We start from the raw sequence: 13,221 nt of genomic DNA on the forward strand, positions 1-13,221 counted from the left end.
ATTTCAGAGATCCACTTGCCTCTGCCTCCTGAGTTCTGGGATTAAAGGTGTGCGCCACCCAGCTAATAAGGAAGACTTTAAGATAAGAAAGGGACTTAGCAGAGGAAGGAGACTGTGGTTTTGCACTCATGCTGACTTTTCTCTCCTCTGCTGGGCTGCTGGGGGTCTACTCTTTACACACTGCACAATGCTTCCTAAGGGACACCTCAGGAGTGGCCTGCTGACAGTGTCGTGACCACACCTGAAGAATGAGACCCACTCCTCTTGCCTGAGCCTGAACCTTCCTTGATCTTCAACAGTCACACTGGAGAAGCTGGTTGGCTGTTGAGGAAGCCACCTGATACTCTGAGCACGCCCAAGTGCCGGGGAGAGGGTCTGTCACCCTTGGTCCTTGCTGACTCCCCTCCTCTAAACCAGCAGGCAGCTGTCATGGCCAGGGCCTTCCTGACAGTGCCCGAGCCTCATAGCGGTTGGGGTGATCCCAGGACTCTCTGCACAGGCACATGCCTATTTCCAGAGATACGAGCAGAACACAAGGACCCTGTCTGTCCTCAAGTGACAGTCTAAACCACAGGCCCAGTCCTTCCTGGAGACCCCTCAGCAGGAGCTCACCTTGAATTTACAGAAAGCACATTTACCATCTAAGAAGTAAAAATCTATGCACAGATACTGCTAAGGAGTCAAAGGTAAATTACAACATCAAAGACAGATATTCAAAAGAAGCACCAAAAAGGCAGAGAAACACAAAAAGTGACAGTAAATAGAGGACACTGATGCTGCACATTAAACGTAAATGACACATCTTCCCAGTCAAAGGCAGAGATTTGGGCCCAGGACCAGTTCAGGGGCTACACAAACCCTGATTGCAAAAAAATCCAAGGGTAGAAAGATGTAGCGTGGTGGCAGAATGCTTGTGTAGCAGGGGCTAAAGCCTCAGGACTGGGAAGACTTTAAAAGGCCAGTGGGCTGAAGAGATGACTAAGTGCTCAAAAATCTTGTATGCTCTTGTAGACAACCCACATAGGGCAGACCTATAACTATACACACAGTTTAAAAATCAGACTAGATAAAATCAACACTCAACCACCTGTCTCTAAGAGACATAAAAACAGAGATGCTGAAAGAAAAGTACATGCCCCCCCTTGTTCTTTGAAATGTGGTCTCTGCATGCCAGTCAGCCTAGGCTCACACCTGAAGTCTTCTTGTTGGCTTCCCAGGAGCTAAACATCACAGCTGCACGCCTCAGACACCTGACTCGTGGTGTCACAGTGCAGCTTTACTCCTACGTCGTTTCTAGAAGCAGCACATATAAAAATAGGGGGCCGTGTTGAGAGGGGCTTTTGGTGCACAACCTTCTGGGGGAGAACTCTGGTTATTGGAAGGCATTCCAAAGAAGGGCAGTGGGTCCTGCTCTTCCAGCCCCTGCCATGACTGCTGTTAGATCTTTCTGAACATGCTCAGATCTCTGCTCCGGCTGAGTACATATGAAAAGCAAGCCTATCAGGAGGAAGGTCCCTATCTTTGGTCCATATAACAGCATTTCACATGCCAACTGTGCTCTCCCTGACAAGATGGACATGGGGTTTAGTGAAGTGATGGAGCTGTGGGTCCCTATCAGTTTCACTTCCTACAGTGGAAGCAGTAACATCCGTACACCTCACAGCCCAGGTTAGCCCAACAAAGAGCTCTTTGAGACCAAGAGTGGCGGAACTCTACAGGAAGGGGACCCGTGTGAAAGGGATGCGTAAGTCATTACTGTCACGAATAACTCACCAGGGCTTGTAGCTTGGGACAGTGGATGGAGAGCTGGATGAGGGTGCTGTCAGTGATCTAGAGAGAAACAGGCTGTCAGTGTGGCTTCCACGCCAGGCCCTAACACTTAATCCTGACTTCTCTTGAACATGGGGATCAGAGAACACAAAAGAAAACTAAAACCTCATCCAGGCATATATACTCTGGCTCAAACTGTTGACACCTGGGGAGGCACACTTTGCTCTTGCTTATGGTGCCTGAGGGAGCCTAGAGGCAGGACACAAAAGCAGGCAGACAAGGGGTTCCCCAGGACACCCTTCTCTGTAGTTACCCTATCACCTGACACACAGGTTCATTCCTCTCACGGACTATGTGTAAAATAAAAGGAAGTCCTGCTTAAGCTTGGAAATGGATGGTGCTCTGCTAAAGTCTATCTGAAGTTCTGGAACAGCCAAACACAAGTTCCATTACAAGTGACCTAATGGGGGCCCAATACCCACCACCATGCTGAAGTAATGGCAGCCTGTTCTTGCTACTACACCAGGCCCTCAGCAGTGATAATGCAGCCCCAAGTGGCTGCCAGAAGTCCACTCACCAGGACACATTCTTCAAGGTCCATCTTCTCCAGCTCATGACAGTTCTGAAAGAGACCACAAAACACTCTGCTCCATGGGCCACGTGAGGCTGGGCCCTGTAGGAGTGAGCCCTACTGACAGCCATCCCAAACCAGCAATTCAGAGTCTGCGCTCACTTCAGACAATGACCGTGCCTACTGCGGGCCATACCATCCTCTCAACCCAGAGAGGGTTGTCACCTTCCTACACTGCAGAGGGCCTGAAAACGGGAGGTGAGGACAGGAAGACAGACGGGTACCACAGTCCGTACACAAGACAGAGCAGAGCACGGCCGTGGCAGGGGGAGCTCTGCAGATGCCCAGCTGGGTCCACACAGAAAGGGCACTTGCCACTGGAGAGAAGGTTCCGTTCAAGGGGGCTAACAATGAGGCCTGGGGGGCTGGAGAGATGGCTCAGTGGTTAAGAGCATTGCCTGCTCTTCCAAAGGTCCTGAGTTCAATTCCCAGCAACCACATGGTGGCTCACAACCATCTGTAAAGAGGTCTGGCGCCCTCTTCTGGCCTTCAGGCATACAGACAGAATATTGTATGCATAATAAATAAATAAATATTAAAAAAAAAAACAATGAGGCCTGAACTCCTGTTCCAACTACAGCTTATCAGCTGCACATGCCCAGAGTGAGCTCTGACTGCGGCCAGCATTTTTTAAGTGTACAGGTTTTTGTTTTTGAGACAAAGTTTCTCTGTAGCTTTGAAGCCTGTCCTGGAAGTAGCTCTTATAGATCAGGCTGGCATCGAACTCACAGGGATCTGCCTGCCTCTGCCTCCCGAGTGCTGGGATTAAAGGTGTGTCCGTCCGGCTGAGCGCACAGCTCTTAAGATGAACTTTGGAATTGTCAGTGCTATGCGGGAGGGTAGGACATGCCTGCCAGGATCTCCCTAGCGTCCTGACCTGCTGAAAAAGGTGCACAGCCTACCGAAAGGGCTCCATCCTACCTCATGTACTCCCCAAAACTACCTGAGCCACTCTGAATTAGCAGGGTGAGTTACAAAGCAGTTGTTTTTCAAACTCAGTGCCTTACCCGAGCTAGAAGTGTAAAGCCTGCATCAGTCAAATGGGAGCATCGAGCAGCCTCCAAAATCCTGGGGAGGAGGGGAGGGGAGAGCAGAAGCAGAGCCTGGTTAGCAACAGAAGCACTGCCTGGTGCAGCACACTGAGCTTCCTCCCCATGACCTTCAGGGTCACGCGACCACAGCCTCTCAGGACAGACAGCAGCACCAGGATACGTGACCAGAGCTGAGTTCTAATATCTCATCAGAGACAGAGACATAGTGATCAAGGAGCCTGCCAAGTACTGTTTTTTAAAGACACAACTAGGGGCTGAAGAGATGGCTTGGTGGTTAAGACCACTGACTACTCTTCCAGAGAACCTGGGTTCAATTCCCAGTACCCACATGACAGCTCACAACTGTCTATAAATCCAGTTCCAGGGGATCTGACACTTTTACACCAATGCACATAATATAAAGTTAAAAAAATCATAAAAAATCTTTAAAAAATAAAAACAATTAAAATGGACTTTTGCTAAACAAAATCATCTTGACATCCATGACACTTATTCGTTCTTTGGTACTGAGGATTGAGCTAAGGCCCTCATGCACGCAGGCAAGTGCTCTCCTGCTGAGTTACATCTTCAGCCCCTAGACAGTGAAATTCCCAGTTGCCCTCTAGGAAAATGTAAACTGTGCGCAATGAAAAAATGTGAGTTAATAATAACTGAAACGGGAGCTGGGTGATGATGGTGGTGCACACCTTTAATCCCAGATTTGGGAGGCAGACGCTGGTGGATTTTTGTGAGTTTGAGGAAAGCCTAGTCTACAGAGTGAATTCCAGGACAGCCAGGGCTACACAGAGAAACACTGTCTCACAAGAATTTAAAAAAAAAAGTTTCACTGGAATATGAAAATAAATGATTAAAACTTTCCCACCATTTCTTTTATAGTTGTTTGGGTTAAGCCTGCTAGTTTAAAAAAAACAACTGGGTGGTGATGGCACACGTCTTTAATCTCAGCTCTTGGGAGGTAGAGGCAGGTGGATCTCTGTGAATTAGAGGCCAGCCTAGTCCACAGAGAGTTCCAGGACAGCCAGGGCTGTTACACTGAACAACCTTCTCTAAAAAAGCAAGTCAAAACAAAACAAAAAACCTGCTGGTCTTGAGATAGAAATCTACAGGTTTAGCTTCTCTCCTTATCCATCATGAGGTGCAGGACAAACTGACTTTGTTCTGGACCTCAGTTTCTGCTGAAAGTGAGCGTCCACTCTCGTGGCTGTGTTGAGTTAGGTCAGGGTGGAGTGAGTGCTTACGTAGGAGGATGTGTTGAGTTAGATCAGGACGGCACAGGCCTACAGGGAGCAGCTATTCTTGAGGACCAAGCTTCTGCATATGTAGGGTTAGTGCCTGGGGTGGTGGACAGTAACGCTCTGCCTTGGGAGCCAGCCCTTCCTCCAATATTCAGAAAGACACAAGCAAGCTGCTACCTTTCCCGGGTTTACCCGTCCACTGACAGGTGCCCTAGAGACCCACCACAAGTCTGTTTGCCGTCAGACCACTCTGATGGCCAGAGCCTAATGGCATGAGTCAAACCACAGACGAATGCATGAGGATCAAGAAACATGGGAAGAGCCATCGTGCTCACCACCCGACGGGGTCAAGCGCTGTCTTCCTCCAGTCCACCCGACAGCTCCTGGCTCCGCCACCCCTCTCCCGGTACTGGCAACCCTCTCCCCTCTTGCAGCCTAGTCCTCACAGTTGTAGAGCAAAAGTGGGTCATACTCACTGCAGTCTGGGGCAGTTCAGGCCCAGGGCCGTGAGAGATGCATCCGTGAGATTACTACAACCAGAGAGGCACAAGGCCTGCAGCCGGTGGCAGCCCCTGCAGAGCTGCACCACGCCCTCATCAGTGATGCGCTGGGGAGAAGAGGACAGGAGTGGGGCCAGGAGAATGAGCCTACTGCGGCCCACCGTACTCCACCCTGACACCCAAACAAAATAGAAGCAGGCTGGTGTGGCAGTACTCGCCTATAGTCCTGGCACTCAGAAGGCTGAGGCAGAAGGATTGCCAGTTTTAGCATATCCTGGACTACATAAGTGAAACTCTTTTAAAAATTAAAAAAAGTACCCAGGTCTAGTGGCACACACCTTTGATCCCAGCACTTAGGAGGCAAAGACTGGATCTCTGTGAGTCTGGAGTCAGCCTCGTCTACAGAGTGAGTTCCAGGCTAGCCAAGACCCTGTCTCAAACAAACAAAACTGTCCAAAGCCAAAATAAGAGTAAATAAGTCCTGACTATCACCAAGTTGGCAGGTGCCTGCTTGGCTCTCTCTCCCTGAGTTTAATCCTAGCACTCAAAAATGGGTAGAAAGTGGCTTCCACACAGCTTAAAATAGCCTAGTGTTAGCAACAGATGCTGAAAGTCCAAAATTCCACCCAAAGGCATACTGTTCTCGGAAGAAATTCATAAACTCGTGATAAAGAACTCAGGACATCCTAGTTAAAAGACACATTAGTATGTGGCTGGGTGTGTAGACAGGGATTCTCTGTGTATTCGCCATAGAACTGTGTGCTGTTTACATGTATATAACACCTCACCAAATACTTTAAAGAAAAGGAAAACTCTATATTCCTTGGAGTTCTATTTCATTTGTCTGTAAATACAAGGAAGTCTTTGTGTTCAAATACACTAATTCATGCAGACGGAAGCATGTGCCTGTACTCTAGGTTTGCTGCTGGCCAGTGTTAATCCTGTGGAACTAGGGTCTGTCCTTTGAACAGTGCAGGCAGATCTGTGAAGCCAGCTATGAAGATCATCTGCTTTTCCTTCCACCACCAGGCATTCTGAAGACGGGATTCATTTATTCAAAGCTGCAGGCAAGGCCTTTCTCTTACATTTCTCAGACTCTAGGGCCCCCTTGGGCCATGCAGCCCATGACTGTGCATGCCCACACTGCAGCAGTGAGGGAGACTTGTAGGCTAATGCCTAGAGAAGACTGCTGGCTTTCTCTTGCACACGCTGTTTGCTGCACTGCTGCATGAGTGCATGTGTGTGTGCATGTGCGTGCACACACATCCTCAAGTGTCATTCTTCAGGTGCTGGCCACCTTCTATTCTGTTACTGGCTCAGAATTCACCCCAAGTAAGAGGAGGCTGGCTGCAAGCTGGAGGAACCCTACTGCCTCTGCTTCCCTGGTGCTGGGTTTTAAGGACATGTTGCCATGCTCCGCTTCTTCACGTGGGTTCTAGGGATCAAACTTGGGTCCCTGTGCTTGTACAGCCAGCACTTAATTGACTGGGCTAGCTCTACAGCCCACAGCTATTATTCTTGCCAAGGAATTATAGGGTATTTATCCAAAAAAGAAATGACATTAAGATATTAGCAAGCTGTTCAGGTTCAACAGCGGGCTAGTTACAGTGTTTCTGATTGTTGTTGTTTTGAAAGAGTCAGCCAGGCATACTGACCTTTAACCCCAGCTTGCAATATGCTAAGATATGAGAACTGTGAGTTTCAAGCTAGCCTGGGCTATGCAGCGGGATACGTATGTGCAATATATAGATTCACATAAATATGTTTCTAAATACGAATACAGGTAGAAACTAATGATCAAGACTGATGGATGACCTTGTGCTGACCATGCTGCCTTATTATTGCTCTCTCACCTTGCAAAGACTCATAGCTCCAATGAACATGGAGAGAGGAGTCAGGGTAGGCCATGGGGCATTTGCCAGCCACTTTGGGCATGTGCGGCCAGACAATGGGGCTGCACGCAGGTGTGGCGGGCAGCGGGGGCACAGGTGCAGCGGGGGAGCACCGGTGTGGCAGGCAGTGGGACGCGGGCATGATGGGCAGTGCGGTTGCGCGCAGGCGCCTGGGTCCATACTTACTGAGCAGGACTGCAGGTTGAGACTGACGAGCTCGTGGCAGTGATGCTGAATGTGTTTCAGAGCTTCGTCCTCTAACTGAGCAGATGGAGGAAATGAAAGAGGGGCGAGAGAACATGTCAGGTACCAAGGTGACTGCCACAGCAAGGGAAACAGGCTGACCAGATGTGTGGCCTTTGTACCTGAGTGCAACCCCTCAGAAGAAGGGCTTTTAGGCCCCGGCACCCCCGCACCAGCGCCTCAATGCCTTCCTTTGTGATCTGGTCGCACCAGGAGAGGTTCAGATACTCCAGGTTCCGGCAACCATCGCTGAGAGAACAAAGAACAACAGTGCCCTGTGCAGCCTGCTGCAGACCGTGCTGAACTCAGCATACCACAGACAGCCTGGAGGGGAGATGAGCCCAGGGCCAGCTGAGCAGCCTCTTCCTCACCCAGGGAGTCCCTGGGAATATCTCGGACTGAGATGCTAGCATGCTAGTTTTGGGTCTCTGTGTAAGTGCACGTCTGTGTGGTGCACGCTGTGTGTGTGGCCAGAAGTGGACTTTGGTGTCTTCCCTAATTCCTCGCCACCTTCTGTTACTAATTTTTAAAAGATCCGTTGATTGTAATTAACTCACAGACAAAAAAACAGGACACAGCTAGATTACTTGAATCAAACACTGACCCAGCCTCAAACTCTATACATCTCTGAACTTCTATAGTTAGAAAGGGCACTCCAAAGCCACGGAGTTTCCCTAGATGCCACACATTCTGTAGCAATTACAATTTTATGTACTCATCCATTACAAAAAGAAAGATAGAATTGAAAATAGAAAACAATTAGATTTAAATCCTCTTTTTAATCTCAAAGTATGTGTGGGTGTGGGTGTGAGATGTGCCTATGAATGCAGTTACCCAAGGGGCCAGAAGAGGACATCATACCTCAGGACCTGGAGTTAAGTTAACTGTTAGCTGCCCAGTATGGGTGCTGGGAACTTGGTTCCCCTGCAAGAGCAATTATGTGCTCTTAACTACTGAGCCCCCTCCCCAGCCCCTAGCTTTCTATGCTCTTTCGTGATTCATGGGTCCTTTTTTTATGCATGCTCTCCCTCCTCATCACACAGGGCTCTAGCTGAACCTGGCTGGAGCTCCCAAACTCAGCTGGGCTGGCAGGCCAGTGAGCCCCAAGGATCCTCCTGTCTCCACCTCCCCAGGACTAGGGTCCTGTTTACATGGATTCCGGAGATGGAAACTTACAGGCTGCACTACCTCCTCAGCCCGCACTGTGTCTTGACCCCAAATGCCAAGCACTCTCACCTGATCCCCTTTAAGGAGCTGTTGGTGACAGACACGCAGGACGTGAGATCCAGGTGTTTCAGCTTGGAACAGAATCTGCTAAGGCTGTAACAAGTGCTGGAAAAAGGCAGGCACACTCTAAAGATATTTTCAACTTTGTTTCTCACCCGGTCTCCCCGTGGCCACTCTGTCCCCACACCCATCTTTATTGCTTACCTGTCAGTGATTTTTGTGCAGCCATTGAGGTTTAAATGTTCAATGTTTCGGCAGTTCTGTGCAAAGGTCCTAAAAGGGGATAGGGAGCGAAAGTTGTGTGGGGTTTTTACTCAAAGTAGCACAAAAAGCTTTAAGGCAAAGATTCGCTGCCAGAGACCCGTGGCTACGGGGTGCCTGCAAGCTGCAGAGTGGCCACTAGAGGGCAGCACAACCATCCACTTAGAACAGCGCTTTCCAAATCCTCCCTAGGGCAGCAAAGGCCACAGACTCCTTGGCAGAGATGGGGTTCAGGAACCTAGGAGGCTCTCAGGCAGTGCCTGTTGCTAGCCTGGCGCTACCTCACCCCCACTCCCACCCTTGGGGATCAGCTGAGATGGGATGCCTGGCATTTCTCACTGGAAAGGTCAGTTTGGAGCAGGGGTGAAATCCTTCCTGCACTGTGCCCCGGGGGCACTCTGACCACAGTCAGTATCACTAGTTTCAAGACCCAAGTTTACTGACAAGGACCCCAAGGCCTGAAGAACAGCTGCCTCGACTGTAGGTGAAATCAAGGCCAGAGGCAGATAACCGCACCACTGCCACTCCTTGCCAGAATGCTCTCAGGCAATCTGCATCTTCCTCGGATATGACTTCAGCGAGTCTCCCTGGCTGTTTCATGGCCACGGATGTGTGCTCACCCTGTCCTGCCAACATATAGGGTGGAGGACCGAACTGGATAAGCTCTAAGGTCCATGATGCTCAAACAGTGTAAGAGGAACAGCTGCCAGCAGTGCCATGTGTGACCTGCGGTCTGCGTGTAAGGCTGGGGAGAGAACCAGCTAGAAGGATGAGACTGAAGATTGCCGAGGCCCCTTGGTGGGGTTCGGCGGATACTTCTACCTGCAAAACTTTTGTTTCTAGGACTGGGTAGTGAGAAGAGCTGAGCTTCAGGGATGCAGAAGTAGCCTCAATGAGATGCCACTCTGCTCAACCTGTCTTTTACTTTAATTAATTCCGGGGGGGGAGGGGCTGAAGAGATGAGGCGGTGGTTAAGGGCACTTGCTGCTCTTGCAGAGGACCTGAGTTTGGTTCCCCGCACCCACAAGGCTGTGCACGACCATCTCTAACTCCAGTTACAGGGAATCCAGGGTCCTCTTGTGGCCTCTACGGTATATGTACATGTGGTGCACACACATATGTGCAAACAAACACGTGTACACACAGTCGTTAATTAATTAATGGACTGACTGATTTTTTTGTGTGTGTGGTGCTGGGGATCATGGGCCTCTCTCACAGGCTACGCAAGCAATCTACCATTCTGTGCGCCCCAAGCCTAACAAAGGATAGGACCCAAAAAAAGAACTGTTAAATGGAGCAGCTGCACCCCAGACTTAAACTCAACAGAGCATTGATGGGAACAAGAACTGCTCCATACCCAAGAGGGTGGAACCCGCGATGCCTGCCCGACACCCAGCAAAACCCTGCGCGTTTTCAACAGCAGAGGAAACTAAATCTGCAAGGAACAGAGAACTTCTCTGTCCTATCCAAGTCTACTCAAAGCTGCCAGCAAAGACAGCAGGCAAGGGCACTGGAAGTACTGTCTGCTTTACCCAGAATGCGCTGTGAAGACATTTCATGCAGACGTGAGAGGGTTTTGTGCATTTGAGAAAACGACATGCTAAACATGGCTATGATGATATGTATGGATGGATTAACAACAAATTAGATTCGGTAGGTAGAAAAAACCTCAGTGAGTCCGCAGGGCAGGGCATGCACCAATGGCAGAGGATTTGCCTGGTGTGCACAAGGCTCTGGGTATGATCTGCAGTAACACATGTGCTCACACACAAACACACAAGAGCTGGTGTGGAATGCAGCTCAGTGGCAAACTGCATACTCGGTGCATATATATGAGGTTCCATCCCCAGCATTGCAGAGGGCAAGAAAAACAATGTATCAAAATTAATCATTTCTCTATTTCTAGCAATGAACAGTGAGATTGGAATAAAGCATACAACTTGCAACAGCACTTCCAAATATGTAGAGGCAGGGGCTGGAGAGACGGCTCAGTGGTTAAGAGTACATACTGCTCTTAGAAAGGACCCGAGTTCAGTTCCCAGCACCTATAATAGGTGGTTCACAATCACCTATAACTCCAACTCCAGGGTATCTGATGCCCTCTTCTGGCCTCCGTGGATACTGCACTCAGATGCACATACCCCATTTTGCAACAGATAAACATGTCACATGTAATTTAAAAGAAATCTTTTTGAGTAAAGCACTTTTTTTAAAATTTATTTATTATGTATACAATATTCTGTCTGTGTGTATGTCTGCAGGCCAGAAGAGGGCACCAGACCTCATTACAGATGGTTGTGAGCCACCATGTGGTTGCTGGGAATTGAACTCAGGACCTTTGGAAGAGCAGGCAATACTCTTAACCACTGAGCCATCTCTCCAGCCCCAAAAGAAATATTTTTGAAAAAAAATGTTTAGAAAAAAAGAATATTTAGAACTAAGTTTAACAAAATATGTATACAGCTTTGACACTGCCCAGTGCAAGCTGAGCCTTGAACAGTTATATACAAAGGCACTGTGACAGGCACTTGACAGATTTGTGTTTGTCAGGGTGCCACTTTTCGGCAGATGGATCTGTAGTATCAAGTCTGCCCTGAGACCCCACCAGGATGTCCTGAAGAAAGCGGCCAGCTGCTTCTGTAATGCCATCAGAGCAGCTAAAACAACTTCCTAAAAGAGCAAAGTTGGAAGACCAGCTGTGTCTGGCTTTAAAGCATGATAGCATTGCTAAACAGAGTGTGACTGACAATAAGCCATAGATTATGTTACAATAGTAGGATGTTCATAGGCAAAGCCCAAACCCGAATGTGACCCTGTGTTACACAGAGGAACCAGCTCTGGTCGGGGCATGGCTGAGCGGGAACGTCTGGCATGAGCGAGTCCCTGGGTTCAATCACCAACAACGGCCCCCAAATATTCAAAATAGATCCGAGTTTAAATCACAAAACTTCTGAGGGTAGCGGAGCCGGAGAGGTGGGCAGCAGTCAGGAACACTGGCTGCTTCAGCAGAAGGCCTGCATTCTGGTCTCAACACTCCCACAGCAGCTGATAACTCCAGTTCCTCTCTTGGCCTCCGTGCGCGCGGGGCACACATGATACACACTCATGAAGGCATTCGCACATACACAGAGAACAAGATGAACAGATTTTAAGGGCATCTATAAGGAAAGCACGGGACAGGGTGTTTGTGACCTTGGGTCAGGCATAAGCTCTTAAGTTCCATAAGGAATAAGTCAGCGGTCTTTCATTAAAAACTTCGCTTTGGGGCTGGAGGGATGGCCGTGCAGTGAGTTAGCAGCACTTGTTCTTCCTCCAGAGGATTCAAGTTCTGTTCCTAGTACCCACATGAAGCTCAACTGTCCATATCTCCAGCTCCAGAGGAACCCAGCACCCTCCCTGGCCTCTGCAGACACCTGTACACATGTGATGCACTCCGATCTGTGAAGGCCCACACAGAAACAAAATTTCAAAACTAAATCAAATGTACAGAAACTTCCCTTCAGACAGGCAGCTAAGAGACTGGGAGAGTGCATTTGCAAAGGTACTGCGCCAAGCACTGGTACCCAAAAATGTAATAAGGACTCTCAAAAATAGCTGGACAGTGGTGGTAATCCCAGTGCTTGGAAGATGGAGACAGGGGGATCTCTGAGTTCGAGAACAGCCTGGTCTACAGAACAAATTCCAGGACGGCCAGGACTGTTACACAGAGAAACTCTGTCTTGAAAAAAAAAAAGCAAAAAACAAAAAACAAAACCTCTCAAAAAAATGAATGAAAACAACCTATGAAAAAGACATGGGCACATGACTTAGACATCTCCCCAAGATCCATGGCAGTGAGTCAGAGCATAGGAAGACACCCAGCGGCATCAGGACCAGGAAAATGCAGAACAACCACAAGATGCCACTGTGCACTACTAGGGCCACAGCGAAATTATGCCACACGAAACTTTGGCGGGAACATGGAAGACCTGGAGAGTCACGGACCACCATGGGAACCTAAAATAGAACATTGTGCTTGTAAAATAGATTGGAAGCTTCTTAAATGTTTAAGCTGGAGGCTGGGGCACACTGAAATGGACCACCGTGCAAGCATGCAAACATCAGCAAGCATTGCTTACAGGACCCAAATACTCCACTGCAGGAGAAATTAACACCCAAGACAGTTTTATCTGCACCCAAGCAAACGGCAAAGCCCCCAGCTGTCCGTCCTTAAAGAACACAAGCAGTAGATCCCTGATAGTGGACAGTCCTGCTGAACAGGACTCCCCACTGCAGCAGATCCTGACTGACAGGGCTGCACAGGACTCCCCACTGCAGCAGATCCTGACTGACAGCGGCTGCACAGGACTGCCCGCTGCAGCAGATCCCGATTGACAGTGGCTGCACAGGACTGCCCGCTGCAGCAGATCC

At 49.0% G+C, this 13,221-nt stretch overlaps 1 protein-coding gene across 4 annotated transcripts in view; it reads right to left on the minus strand.

Moving 5' to 3' along the window:
• Positions 1 to 13,221, minus strand: part of Fbxl2 (F-box and leucine rich repeat protein 2) — a 53,766-nt gene that overhangs the window by 5,451 nt on the left and 35,094 nt on the right. For 2 of the 4 annotated variants that reach the window (XM_005348034.2, XM_026779257.1), the window contains exons 6-13: positions 8,755 to 8,823; positions 8,560 to 8,655; positions 7,446 to 7,572; positions 7,267 to 7,341; positions 5,165 to 5,295; positions 3,409 to 3,469; positions 2,348 to 2,392; positions 1,774 to 1,830 (exon numbers count right to left, since the gene is read on the minus strand). In XM_005348034.2, the coding sequence (XP_005348091.1) occupies positions 1,774 to 1,830; positions 2,348 to 2,392; positions 3,409 to 3,469; positions 5,165 to 5,295; positions 7,267 to 7,341; positions 7,446 to 7,572; positions 8,560 to 8,655; positions 8,755 to 8,823 (661 nt within the window). Of the gene's footprint in view, positions 1 to 1,773; positions 1,831 to 2,347; positions 2,393 to 3,408; positions 3,470 to 5,164; positions 5,296 to 7,266; positions 7,342 to 7,445; positions 7,573 to 8,559; positions 8,677 to 8,754; positions 8,824 to 13,221 lie in introns of all 4 variants that reach the window. The other 2 variants (XM_013346543.2, XM_026779256.1) reach the window with 1 other exon arrangement.

The sequence above is a fragment of the Microtus ochrogaster genome, chromosome 5, assembly GCF_000317375.1.
Source record: "Microtus ochrogaster isolate Prairie Vole_2 chromosome 5, MicOch1.0, whole genome shotgun sequence".
Classification (NCBI taxonomy): Eukaryota; Metazoa; Chordata; class Mammalia; order Rodentia; family Cricetidae; genus Microtus; species Microtus ochrogaster.